This window comes from Protomyctophum bolini, assembly GCF_963924005.1.
Source record: "Protomyctophum bolini genome assembly, chromosome: 11".
Classification (NCBI taxonomy): domain Eukaryota; kingdom Metazoa; phylum Chordata; class Actinopteri; order Myctophiformes; family Myctophidae; genus Protomyctophum; species Protomyctophum bolini.
In genome coordinates, this window is record NC_137872.1 from 12,731,772 (window position 1) to 12,746,116 (window position 14,345).

General features: G+C 40.8%; 1 protein-coding gene across 5 annotated transcripts in view; it reads left to right on the forward strand.

Moving 5' to 3' along the window:
- The window catches only part of LOC308324106 (uncharacterized protein), a 46,425-nt gene extending 32,189 nt beyond the window's left edge, over positions 1-14,236 (forward strand). For all 5 annotated transcript variants that reach the window (XM_080776028.1, XM_080776030.1, XM_080776029.1 and 2 more), the window contains 14 exons: positions 207-305; positions 988-1,086; positions 1,675-1,773; positions 2,144-2,298; positions 4,148-4,252; positions 5,757-5,922; positions 7,200-7,360; positions 7,538-7,637; positions 8,351-8,415; positions 8,522-8,642; positions 10,375-10,455; positions 10,786-10,857; positions 12,150-12,773; positions 13,605-14,236. In XM_080776028.1, the coding sequence (XP_080632154.1) occupies positions 207-305; positions 988-1,086; positions 1,675-1,773; positions 2,144-2,298; positions 4,148-4,252; positions 5,757-5,922; positions 7,200-7,360; positions 7,538-7,637; positions 8,351-8,415; positions 8,522-8,642; positions 10,375-10,455; positions 10,786-10,857; positions 12,150-12,773; positions 13,605-13,615 (1,958 nt within the window). In that variant the 3' untranslated portion in view covers positions 13,616-14,236. The remainder of the gene's footprint in view (positions 1-206; positions 306-987; positions 1,087-1,674; positions 1,774-2,143; positions 2,299-4,147; positions 4,253-5,756; positions 5,923-7,199; positions 7,361-7,537; positions 7,638-8,350; positions 8,416-8,521; positions 8,643-10,374; positions 10,456-10,785; positions 10,858-12,149; positions 12,774-13,604) is intronic.
- Positions 14,237-14,345: the final 109 nt, after the last annotated feature.

Sequence of the window (14,345 nt, forward strand, 5' to 3'; positions counted from 1 at the left end):
ATAATGACTTGAGTCATTTGTTGTTTTCCATAATTTATATATTTTTGTTCTACAGAATTATCGACTAAAGAAAACACAATAGTTTCAAACAAAGAAGTTCTATGAAGGCTGAACAGAGACCCCTGGTGACAAGATGTGATTATTTGGTGTGCTGCCTCCCCATTTGTAAACCATTCTGTTCTCATGTATAGCATTTATGTTTGCAGGCATGGTAGTTCCAAGTATGCCTCCTCCCGGACCTGCAGGCGTTCCTCCAGGCATGCCAGGTCAGCCTACCAACGGACCTCCCAAATCATGTCCCAAAGGTAAAGCTACATTCAAACCTGGATAGTTCAAGCGGCTCGATTACATACAGTAATCTGTTATATAATACATCAATAATCACCAATAATATAATATACCATCACTCGAGGGAGGGGGAAGAGAGCTACAGATCTCAAACGAGCAAAGGGATTATTATTATTTTTTTTACCAACGCTGACCTGGATAACCAAAGTGAAGCGATTGAAACAACTGGAAACAACTTTATCAGCTTGCAAAGCTTATCAGTGCTAGTAGCGAATAGCTATGGAGTGGCGAGATTTTCATGATTGGCTGGCCTCTAAGCCAATGGGAGACTAGCCATATACGGCCAATGGGACACTAAGCCCCACGGCCAATGGGACGCTAAGCCCGCTCCCCTCTCTCCCACAGCATCATGACTAGAGACTGCACACGCAACTACAGAAAGCCCCACTAAGGTCCAATATGCAAGAGAATGGAATGCAAGCTGATATATAATGACTTGAGTCATTTGTTGTTTTCCATCATTATATATATATTTTTTTGTTCTACAGAATTATCGACTAAAGAATACACAATAGTTTCAAACAAAGAAGTTCTATGAAGGCTGAACAGTGACCCCTGGTGACAAGATGTGATTATTTGGTGCGCTGCCTCCCCATTTGTAAACCATTCTGTTCTCATGTATATAATTTATGTTTGCAGGCATGGTAGTTCCAAGTATGCCTCCTCCTGGACCAGCAAGCGTTCCTCCAGGCATGCCAGGGAAGCCTACCAACGGACCTCCCAAATCATGTCCCGAAGGTAAAGCTACATTCAAACCTGGATAGTTCAAGCAGCGTGATTACATACAAAGTCAATGCAAAAACAAAACATGGACGAAGCGAGCGGTCGCCTGATATCTTTGACTTGTCCCAGGTGGAAAAATCCAACTGAAGCGACTTTCGCTTCCCCCCTACTCCACCCATCATGTCAGCCAATCAACGTTGATGTTTTCTGGAGCCACGTAAATGTTTTGGCTGTTTGGTTTTATACAAACCCTTTGCAAAGCAATAGGAACACATTTTGTTGCTCATAAATAATATAGTAGCAGGAATTATGTTTTCTAGCTCAGCTCTATACTGTAGGTGTTTCAAGGTACAAAACGGAACGAGAAGATTTGGTTACACTTTCAAAGTTAAATTACAGTGTACTTCTTATATCTGTTATATAATATATCAATAATCATCAATAATATAATCTACCACCACTCGAGGGAGGGGGAAGAGAGCTACAGATCTCGAACGAGCGAAGGGATTTTTTTCTTCAAGATGGCATTATTTGGTGTGCTGCCTCCCCATTTGTAAACCAATAAAACCATTCTGTTCTCATTTATAGCATTTATGTTTGCAGGCATGGTAGTTCCAAGTATGCCTCCTCCTGGACCTGCAAGCGTTCCTCCAGGCATGCCAGGTCAGCCTACCAACGGACCTCCCAAATCATGTCCCGAAGGTAAAGCTACATGGATAGTTCAAGTGGCTCGATTACATAAAAAGGCAATGCAAATATGAGACGTGAACGAAGCGAACAGTCCTTTGTCTTGTCCCAGAGGAAAGTCGCAGCGAAATTGCAGCGGTCTGGTCTGACCAGTTGCAGACCGGTGCCATTTGTAGATAACTAGATAATGGTTGCAAGTAGTTGCAAAGAGTTGCAGTTGCAACTAGTTGCATTGCGAATCCTTGGCTTGGACTGGCCTTTAGACTCCAAGATTATTATTCTGTTTTTGTTCAGGTAATTTCTTTTTGAAGCTTACCTGTGAAAATCCTAGTACTGTAGTTTCTTAGGCTAACCGTAATCATTATTGGTTGTCTCTGTGTGTCAGGTTCTACAAAAGATGTAGGAATCACGACAGGGCAGGTGTCTCCTTCGAGAGCGTCTAGCGGTGCCCCTGATGTGGATCCCATCGATGCAGCAGCTCACCTGCAGCTACTTGGAGAATCCCAGTCTATCAACGACCATCAGCTACAAGAAACTGTTGTACGACTGTGTCATACTCTTACTGTACTATTTACATTTTTTTATTTTAGCTGCACTTTCGCAATTATTAATGGATTTCTTATTTATCCCTAGAAGTGGTTCTCAAACCTTTTAATTTCAAGGATCACCATAACTCTGAAAGTATACCAATGGAACCAAATGGTTCGTTTGGTTCCATTCGTTGTCTCCACCAGGCCGAAGGCATGGGAGAGAGTATGTTTTGCACTCTGTCCGTCTGTGTGCGCGCGTGTGTGTGTGTGTGTGCGTGCGTGCGTCCGTCCGTCCGTCCGTCCGTCCGTCTGTCCGTGTACAGCGTACAGCTAATCTCCGGCACCGTTGGCCCGGTCGATGCCAAACTGTGTGCACACACTCCCTGGATGCCAACGACGAACCTCTGCCCCAAATTTTCATACAGTCATGTGATCGATACGGACCTGTCCACTTCCACATATTCCATCCCCAATCGCTAAGATTGCCTTCCAAAGTTTGTAGGATTTGTCCATTTCCAACAAAATGCCTCAAATCATTGACACAGCGTGCAATTTCCGTGAAATTATGCACACACATTCCCACTAGGCCGAGGAAGAAATGCCACATATGCCGGTTATAGCGCCACCATGAGGCACATTTCTGTACATTACTCGTACATATTTTATCCATACATCATGCAAATCGGTATACCGCTATTATCCAGGGGGGCACTTTCTCTAGTACACTCTGAGTTACAGACTTGTGAAGTACAATATGGAACGGCCATAAGAAGGAACAGTGAAGGCCTATTCATAGTTGAGTTGGGTAAAGAGGTGACCACTGCTTCGGTGGTCACCTCTATACCAGAACAGTGGTTTTGATGAAGGTGTCATAGTCTATCACGTGCTCATATCTCCTACCCTCCATGGTCAACACTTCCTCTAATTCATCCATTGTTTCCCCTCTGCGTTCTCTCTACTGCCTATAATCTGCCTCTACTCTTCCTATCTGGTCCTTTTCTGTTCCTTTCCTATTATTCTATTTCTATCGCTGTCTCTATTATTCCTTTGTTCTTTTTTGTCCTTTGTTTCCCGCTCTTTATACACTGGGAGCTCAGCTCGCAAAACGACCATGGAGCAAAGCCGGGCAGTGCTGTCCTGTGTCCTCCTGGCCGTGCAGTGTGTGTGTGTGTGTGTGTGTGTGGAGACAGAGGAACGGGGAGGCAGTGGAACGGGGGGAGCTACGGGAGGCAGACAGGCTGGCTATACTGCGAGCCTGTCTCCCTGTTCCTCTGTGCGTTCCCCCACAGAGGGCTCAGTGATATTATGTTGTAGTTTTCGGTGATAGCGGTGGTCACCCGAAAACTCAACTATGAATAGGCATTGAGGGTCCCTGGACCACACTTTGATGTGTTTTGGGCGGGAACCCCTTTTGGTGTTTTAAACATTGTTATAATTTAGCTATTGAAAAATAGCAGATCTACAAGCTCATCATAGCTCGAGCTTGTAGGTCTGCTATTTTTGAAAAATCGTGATAATGTGTCACAAATCTTTGAATATATATTCTTTCAGAGCAAACATTTTAACTCAAATCTTTGCTTCTGGGTGGGTCCCTGGAACTACATATTTCCAGATGGTGGGACGGAGGCATATTACATATAATTCTTGGGGTCCTTGACATGAAATATTGAGAACCACTAATATAGAAACATGAGGTTTTTCAGAAAAAAAGACACGTTAAAATATATATAATCGACGTCAGGCATAAATGGGTTAAATTACACACTGATATCGGTACTCGTTATGGGTACGAAAAAATGCTACTAGAAAACTGAAGGAATAATAATGCTCAACAATATAATGTCTGTTTCTGTTTATAGACGAATTCAGAAGACGCTCAAGACGGAAATGTGGTTTGTTCTCCTGAACAGAAGAGAAGAGTTTTACCAGCATGGATGACAGCATGGATATCAGCTGAAGCGGAGGTGAGTTTTCTGACAACGGCGGAAGATTGGGAGTGAGTCTGCAGCTCTGATTGCAATGGGAAGTTCATTCCATAGTTTTGGAGCCAGAAGGGAGTGAGCGGGTGAGTTGAAGGGTTGGATCAGACTTTGAAGATATGGGGGTGCCATACCTTTGGTTGCTTTGTAGGCCAGCATCAATGTTTTGATGCCGGTTGCTGCCCGGACTGGGCAACCGGTCCGGGAGCCAATGGAGAGAGCAGAGAAGGGGAGAGACATGTGAGAATTTGGGCTGGTTGAAGACCAAGCGTGCTGCGGCATTCTGGATCAATTGGAGAGGCTTAAGTGCACATGCTGGTAGGCCAGTAAGGAGAGAGTTACAATAGTCAAGTTTTTATATAACTGATCTGGTCTGAAAGTTCGGGAAATCGGATAAAACCGCATTTGCTGCGCTATGGGGTGATGAAACTGAACGAGCAAATGGAATTGCGCACAATGGCTGGCACAAGTCAAATAACTTCTTTGACTAAACTATTATGAACACAATGAACACAAGGAGGTGACAGGCACTCAAGGAGAGATGAAGCAGCGTTCGTGTCGATGTAAATTGGCTATTTTAACTATTCAAAAATGTTTTTCTAAATAGTAAAAAAGTGGCATTATATTACTCTAGCTGACTTGAAGGCAGATGGGGCCCAGCCTGAGGTTACCGATGTGTTGATGATGGAGGTAATGAAGGGGAGCAGAGCTTCCTTGGGTTAGTGGTACAGGATTAGAAGTGGATAGTGAGAGGGAGAAGGCAGAAAAGAGTGAGTTAAAATGGGAGAGGGCATCTGGTTGCTTGGTCTTATATGCCACTTCCTTTCGTCTGCCCTGAGAGGTGTTCGTTCAGCTCTGAGGGTTTCAGATAGCCAGGGAGGGGGTGGACATGGGTGTGCTGGGCTGTAAAAGAGAGGTCAGTGATGGTCAAATGCAGACGAGATAGTGGAGAGAAAGGATGAGTTTGCAGTGTCAGGTGAGGTGTGAGGGGAAGGAATCCAGGCAGGGTAGCGAGGAGAGTATGGAGGACGAGAGGATGGAGAGAGAGCAGTAGTGGTGGGTCGGGCTTGAACGATTGATTCATAAGAGCTGTTTCTTTGCCGTGAGCCACCACGTCTTGAAATTATTCGGTTTCACACTATACTATATTGCCTCCCCCTGGTGAGCCGGGACCCCTGATGGGGGGGAATGGAACTGGTTGAAATAACCCGTTCCTTCCATGCGCTACGTCCTATCGGGGAAAGGGATTTCCGCAACTAACACAGAGAATCAGTCTAGTATTTTTTACTTCAGTACTGTTTGGTATAGTTTAACGGCCCACTGTAAAATCTTCATCTTTGCACAACCATGGTCTATCTTTTAATTTGACAGCTTTAAAGATGCTAGGTTATCAGCTCGATCAGATCATTTCACACGTTAATTTTTTTTAAAGACGTCACAGATTTCTGTGAGCCATTACATATAAACACACTGTCTTATTTTAAATTAGGAATCACTTGTTAGTGGCAACTCACACAAGAAGAAGAAAAGAGGCCGTGAAAACTTCATTTACCGAGGGGAGTCGAGGATGTATGTGAAGCCGAAGAAGGTTCAGGACAAGGACAAGGACAAGGACAAGGACATGGACAAGGAACAGCACAGCACAGGATCTTTAGGTGGGTGAACATGATGCAGATCATGCAGTAGATGTGTTTACATTGTGTTAATTCGCCAAAGATGAGATAACTTGTCAAAGGCAGGAAAGACGAGATTTTGTGTTTTGTATTGATTAAGTTAGATCGTACTCTGTCTGAATAACTCTCGGTTGCTAGGCGATCGAGTAAACAAGAAATAAACTAATAATAAAGTCAAACGTCAGCCAGCTGTCTCCTTCCAGCAGAACAGATTTTTTTAAACTAGTTTTCTAAAACCGTTGTGAATATATGAACAGCAAAGGATGTTCAGTTTGGGCGTGTGGGTCTGTTGCGCGGAAAAGTGTGACCCAGTATTAATCTGTGTCCGTCCCAACATGCATTTCACTGGTGACACTGGTGACACGTGAATTGCGGGGAGATGTTTTATTTCTTTGTCGCAAATTAATTTAATTAAGATGAATGTTAGGCGTGTGTAATGCAGGGCCGATTGAGGTTGGAGGACAGGGCTGTGCGGCGCTAGGTTCCGTGAACAGTGTCTTGCTCTATGCTAAGGAAGTACTCTGACTGACAGACAGCGACCGAGCGATTTAAACAGCAAGTGTCTGCTAAATTATTAGATAGATGCATTTATCTCGGATTCTTTTCACAGATTGCGTTTTTTTCCAAAACAAGCTTTATTCAATGACCAAAGTGACCATAAAAGTGTCGATGATCACGGACACGGTTACAAAATGTACGTTTCGGGTGAATTAAAATAAGATCACGAGACAACTTTACACAGCCGTTTTAACTTCCGGTCTTCAAAATAAGACAACGGCTGAAAAGACTGTGGCACTGGCGGAAGAATGAATGAATGAATGAATACCTGCTCAAAGAGTTAATTAACTCAGCATCTGGGGACAAGCAAATTACACATATCTTTCTAAATTATGTACATATAGCATATGTGAACAAATAAGCATTAACATAAATAGGCAACAAGTACTGAACAAGTACTGCAAATAATTAAGTAAGTATTCAACAAAGCCATCTAATAAGATAAATGTTAATTTAGAAGAAACCTAGTCCTTTCTCCAGCTAGGACTGATATAGGTAAATTAAAGTACAATTGAACAAAATATGTAATAACATGAATTACAAAACAACACTGTGCTTAAACTGCACGTGCAAATGTACAAAAAAAAGCACACAACCTATTGGCTACATTAATTATCCTCATAATGTAGAAACTGGTTCAGTATGCGTGAAGTTATATCTGATTCTGCATTTAAAGTTGATTATTCTCATTCTCTGTACAGGGCTTATTCCAGGCAGCGCCAATATGTACACCTTCAAACATGTGGGTCCTATGTATGCTATGGGCCCACCTGCTCCGTTACCGTTCAAATTCCACCATCCTGAGAAAGACACGGGAAAGAAGAAAAAGAAGGATAAGACTAAGAACTTGGATGTAAAGAAGGTAATGTTAAAGCCCCATTCAGTGCCACTGATAGCCGGGGGGGGGGTGTGTGTGTGTGTGTGTGTGTGCGCGCGTGCGCGATGATGGTGTATTGTGTAATTGTGGGCAGACATTCTAGTTGATGTCTAAAATATGACTAATAAATACATCTTTGAATCTCATATTCCTCTGTCTTAGTTCAAACAGCCCAAGAAACCAGTGCCCCTTACAGGGTACCAGATGTTCTGTAAGGACTCCGGGGGAGCAAAAGCACTCAAGGGTGGAAACAAACAACAACGTAAACATTTCATTTAATATTGTTATTATTATTATTATTATCCTACTGTGAATAAGCAAACCTCTGTCTTCAAAATCCGTCCTCAGGAATTCTGTCCTCAAAACCTGTCTATTCTGCCCCGTTCACCTCGGTTACACCGACATTGACCATTATCATATTATGCACCAAACAACAACGCCAGTTATTCACTTCCCAAAATATAAGCTCTTTATTGTGAACTGTCATCGTCACGGTTACAGCCGTCGCCATCATCATTACAGCCCCGCAAGCTGTGGGATGACTGCTGCTCATGTCCAGCTGCTGGCGATTGCCACACTGACAACGCTAGCCTGCAAACTTATAAAGGACTTTCATTTCACAACCTAAAGGTTTCCAGAACTATTGTACTTATTTATTATTTCTTTATTTTCCTCTTGCCAACTTACCAATGGTTTTGTTTTGATGTCTTTCCATCATGCTGTATCTATAGCACTTTCATTACTGTCTCTGGCGTTTCTCTCACAAGATAAAGCTCTCATCTTACATAATGTCAGGATAACAGATAAGAAAGTAAAGTAATGGCACTGTTTTTATTTTAGAATATGTTTATTATACAAAACTATAAGAAGTATATAAATATATCAGATAACTTAAATGACTGACTGGACTGGACCTTTAACTGTAATGAATTGAATGGAACTAGCACTAAGTCAGTCTGTATTTCTGACCTACAGTGTTTGGACAGTTCAGTAGCAAGATGGCAGACATTTGGAGGAATTTGCCTGGAGAAGAGAAACTGGTAAGTTAGTTCAAGCTTTTAACACAAGTCATAAATATCTTTAGTGCTCTGAGCGTTATTTTGTTAGGGCTTGTGGTGTTGGTATGTAAAATGCCCATTTGCTCAGATGTGGAGGACACAGGCACAGCGTCTGCAGGATCAGAAGATCAGAGCAGAGACTATGATCTTAGAGAAACGCAAGCGTAAGAAAGAAAGAAAGATGAGGAAGAAGAAGAGCAGCAGCAAAGGTAACCATTCCTGAACTCTTCATTTTTAGTAGAAATGTACTTCCAAGTGTTAAAATGATCCCTGGTTAGTGGTTAATAAGTCAAATACAGTATGCCTTTAAACATTATACTGGATAATGAACTAAAGCTACTCACATCACTTATCAAATTTAAAAAGCTATTTAAAAGTAGGTTATTAAATAGATATAAAACATTATCATAAAATGATTATTATTATCATTAAACATTAACATTTTCTGTTTCCTTTGTATTTTGTTTCTTTTCTTTATATTAACTTTGTATTTTGTTTCTAAGCTTCGGCTTCAGCCTAGACCTTTGTAAAAACTTAAATGCAAATGATGAAACTTACCATGTAAATGTAGAGCACTATTCATTCATACTTGCCCTCTATAACGAAAATCTTAAAATAAAAACACCTTAAATATTTTATTTCTTTCATAAATAAAGAATCTTTCACTGAATAGAAACTACTCCTGTCGCAAGTTGATTATGTCATATGTCCATATGGTCTAGCCCTATGGAATGTATGGAATGCATATGCTAATAAAAACAGCTTAATACTTCCTAAGGTTAATATCAAAGCAATATTTTAAATACTTTTTATTAGCAAGTGCATTCCATATATTCGATAGGGCTGGACCACAAATGGACATAGGACATAATCAACTTGCGACGGGAGCAGTTCCTATGGAGTAAAATATTCTCTATTTATGAAAGAAATAAAATATTTAAGGTGTTTTCATTTAAAAATGTTAGTTAAAGAGGGCAAGTATAATGTTTTAAGAAATATTTGTCTTATTAGCCAGGGATCCTAAAGGACAACTTGAGTTTTTTTCAACCAAGGTTCATGTTTGAGGTTGTTATTGAGAAAGTAAAAGATGAGTGTTAAACTTTTTTCATTTGCTGCTTTGTTTCGTTTTACGGATTTTAGCTGTTTTTGACAGGGGGGCGGGGGCATTCGAGCATGGGGCTAAATATGTATTTATTTACAAAATATTATGCCAATTTATTTTTTAATTATTTATTATAGTCCTAATAGACCCCAGGAAATTACATCTGGCCACAGAAGATCGCAGGATCTACTGAATGTGAAGGAGGCCTACTGGGGGGAAGCCACACTGTGTGTCGTAGGCTCAATGTCAGTTTGACACATTCAGTAGATCTCGTGATCTTTTGTGGCCAGATGTAATTTCTTGGGGTCTAGTAGGACTATAGTAAAATTTAAAAAAATAAATCGCTGTAAAATTTTGTAACAAAGTACACATTTTGCCCCATGCTCGAATGCCCTCGCCCCCCTGTCAAAAACAGCTAAAATACCTAAAACGAAAGAAATGAAGAAAAAAAATAACACTCATCTTTTACTTTCTCTAATAACAACCTAAAACATGAACCTTGGTTGAAAAAAACTAAAGTTGTCCTTTAAGGCCAGCTCTCACCAAAAATTGCAGCGGAAATTGAAAATAAATAAATGAAAATAGCTGTCACGTGATCGGCTAATGTCGTTGCCTTCCGGAATGTCAATAGCACGGCACAACGCTGAAGTGCGTTATGCAGCTGGTGGCTACTGACGTGTGATAATTAGAAATGTCTTTGAAAACAGCAATGCAAAGTGGAAGGTGCGAATCATTGGTTTCGACTGGCCTTTAGTCTCAACTCAGCTTAGCTGTGAAAATCCTAGTACTGTAGTTTCTTAGGCTAGCCGTAATCATTGTCGGTTGTCTCTCTGTCTCAGGTTGTAAAAAACAGAGAGGTGCAGTGTCTTTGATCAAAGACATGGTCAAACACGAGAGGACTCAGAAACGCAAACGCAAAGGTAATCATCTTGAATTCTTCATTTCTACTAGAAACTCGCTTCCAAGTGTTAAGGCCAGTTCCCACCAGACATGACCGCAGTCTGGACTGACCAGTTGCAGACCGTTGCCATTTGTAGAAGATAATAATAATAATAATACATTAAAAATAAATTAATAATAATAATAAATAGAATAACTCGGCTTCCCATCATTGGTTTCGACTGGCCTTTTCCTTTTTTTGTTTGTTTTGTTCAGTAATTTCTTTTTGAAGCTTAGCTGTGAAAATCCTATTACTGTAGTTTCTTAGGCTAGCTGTACAGTAATGATTGTCTTTTGTCTCTGTGTCTCAGGTAAAAAAGCAAAAGAAAAAGCTCGGCTGTTGGCACTCAAACGCACTCAAAACAAGATGAATAAGAGAAGCGGTAAGCAATAGCATTCCTGAATTCTTAATTTCAAAGTGTTTCTCACCAGAAATTGCAGCGTCTGGACTGACCTGTTGCAGACCGGTGCCATTTAATTCGCTGATCTGTCAGGTACCCAAATTCCCCAAGATCATAAATTTAGGGTCTACTCTACCCAATACAAATATAATTTCCCTGTAGGATATCAAAGGTATACAGACGCTAGTCTCTGGAAAATACACTCACATTTACAGTATATTTAAAAAATCTGCAAAACAGCAACATCAAGGGGTTTATTGGGTAGACCCCAAAATTATGATCACAGGAATTATTTTGGGTACTTATGATTCCGGCTTGTGGTTTCCTGCCTGATGACTACAAATCAGCGACTACATTTACAACGTAAATAACCATCCACTCGTCCGACTGGATCATAAACCTGAAAAGGAATGCTGCCTAGGCTATGGCTTGCTAAACCCCTATCGGAACCGACGCTCCGCGGACTGCCTCCCCGAAACCCTGACCCGTGCTGTCCTTTCCGACGACGTCTGAAAGGATGTCAAAGCTTGAAACAACAACTTGTTCTGTGTCTGCCTGCTTTTGAGGTGGTACCTGACATATCTCATGTCCCGTTTACTTACTCAGTAGACTGGAACTCACCTATGCTTTCTATGGCATAGGCAGCTCCCGGCAGGATCCGCGGGAGAAACTAGACACGTACAGCTGCAGGACATGAGACTAATTAATTAGAGCGACAGAGAGAGAGAGAGAGAGAGAGAGAGAGAGAGAGAGAGAGAGAGGAGTGTGTGTACGTGTGTGGCTGTGTGCGTGTCTGCGTCAAATTAACGAAGGTGCAGACTATCAGAAATCAGCAGAGAGAGACCGACGTGTGTACTGTACTGACTACTGTATGCCGAATTGAGGTGGACTCGGCCCCAGGTTTCCGAGGCTACTTACTCAGTGACTCATGCATGAATAATAATTCCATGATAATAATAATCAGTACTTGAGATAACTCTAGTTGTGGCTAGAGCTCTAGCCATGGTTCATATGGCAGTGGTTCCAATGCTATAAATGCACTGAAAGGGACAACATCACGTTTAATCAGATCATTGCATGGTCTTAGTAGCCAAATCCTAACACTAAATCTACTAACCCTATCCAGCCACGTAAGTGGTTCTTGAGAGATGTCATATCCCCTTTACTACATGAATCAATAATAATTTAATAATAATAACAATAATAATAAAAATGTATTATTAAAAACTTTGTTTTTTTTACACAACTAAGCAACACAACTTTGTTCTTTTCAGATCCAGCCTATGAAAAGGCTAAGCTTGAAAAAATGAAGGCAACACTGAGCGCATCACTACACAAAATAGAGCGGAGTATGAGGGCAAAGAGAAGGAAAGGTGGCAAATCAGCAAATGCTACAGTTGAACGAGAACCAGTGGATACAGAGGAACCAGAACTAGAGGCTACAGTTGAACGAGAATCAGTGGCTACAGAGGAATCAGAACCAGAGGCTACAGTTGAACGAGAATCAGTGGCTACAGAGGAATCAGAACCATGGGCTACAGTGAAACGAGAACCAGGGAGTCCTGTGGAAATAGAACCAGAGAGTCCTGTGGAAATAGAACCATGGGCTACAGTGAAACGAGAACCAGAGAGTCCTGTGAAAATAGAACCAGAGGCTACAGTGAAACGAGAACCAGAGAGTCCTGTGGAAATAGAACCAGAGAGTCCTGTGGAAATAGAACCAGAGAGTCCTGTGGAAATAGAACCAGAGAGTCCTGTGGAAATAGAACCAGAGAGTCCTGTGGAAATAGAACCAGAGAGTCCTGTGGAAATAGAACCAGAGAGTCCTGTGGAAATAGAACCAGAGAGTCCTGTGGAACCAGAACCAGAGGCTACAGTGGAAGTGGAACCAGAACCAGGTTGTTAACCCATTTTGACCTGAGATCATATTCTAAAAATGTCTTCTACATCCTGACAGTTTTCTGAAAAAGCTATGTTTCTATGTCAGTCGCTCTTGATTTTTCAAAAATAGCAGACCTACGAGCAGACCTACAAGCTCATAGCGTGCCACCGAGTGGCGCGCTATGAGCTTGTAGATCTGCTATTTTTCAATAGCTAAAGCATAACATAATGCTAACACCAAAAGGGGTTCCCACCCAACTCAGCAAGGGTGCAAAAGCTCATTCCATAAAGAAGATGGTGATAAATACTGACTTCTGTCAGCGGCGGTAGCATATCATAATCCTCAGTTGAGTTGTTTTTTCCAGATAGCGTGCCTTTGCGTCCACATTCAGTTTCTCTCTGTATGGAATTTCTCTGCCATTGCATGCATATATATCATATATATATTTATACTTTGTAAACAAATGACCATTTAACATTGAGCTGTCCACATTGTTTCGCTGCCCACTGGACCTGTATCCGTCTGGGGTTAAGTGGGCCTTTTACATAATAAGTGTCCAAACCCCCGAAGGGGTCTTTCAACCTGGCTTCCATGTTGGGCATGTCATTTTTTTTAAAGAAGAAGAAATAAGAGATCTACAACCTCACAAAGCACAATGATATGACGCTTTGTGAGCTTGTAGATTGGCTATACTTTCATATGGCGAAGTACATAGGGCTGCGCATTTAGATTAATTTATTGGGGATACAATTTAAGGCTTCTGCCTGACAGCAATGATATGCACAAGTCCAAATATGTATTTAAATATGTGTATTTTATTTTTCACCAAGTTGCTTTTCTTTTTCAGGTGGATCATGAGGTGATGATTTATTGGCCAAGTTCACATCACAAATCATTCTACAGAAACATAATCTGGGGGATAGATAGCAGGTGTACACTACGGTCTCGTGTGTGTGTGTGTGTGTGTGTGTGTGTGTGTGTGTGTGTGTGTGTGTGCGCGCGCAAATTTGATAAACTTTGTTGTGAATGTTGTTTACCAATGATTATGAGTAAAGATGTGTTGAAATAGAAGAAAATATTACTGAAATCATTCAAAGGTATATTGACTGAGTTGTACTGGTTTCCTTTCAACAATGTTTTTCTGTATCATTTTGCCTTTCTCTCTTACCTTTCATGAAATCTCAGGCTCCATAATGTGAGCTGTAAAATGATTATATTTATTGTTTTAAATGGATATTATATATCTGATTAAAATCCTTGTTGTAAATGGATGTTATATATCTGGTTAAAAGCAATGAGTTAATAAATGTACTGTACTGGTTTCCCTTTCAACAATGTATTTCTGCATAATTCTGCCTTTACAAGAAATATCCATCCATGTGTGCCGTGCTGTAAAAATGATTATATGTATTGTTGTATAAAGTGGATATTATATATCTGATTAAAATCATTGTTGTAAATGGATATTATATATCTGATTAAAATCAATGGGTTAATAAATTAACTTTGGATATATTTATGAAATACGCCCTGTCTGTTTTGTCTATCCACGTTTAGAACACATTTGTTAATTTACATTTAGCATTTT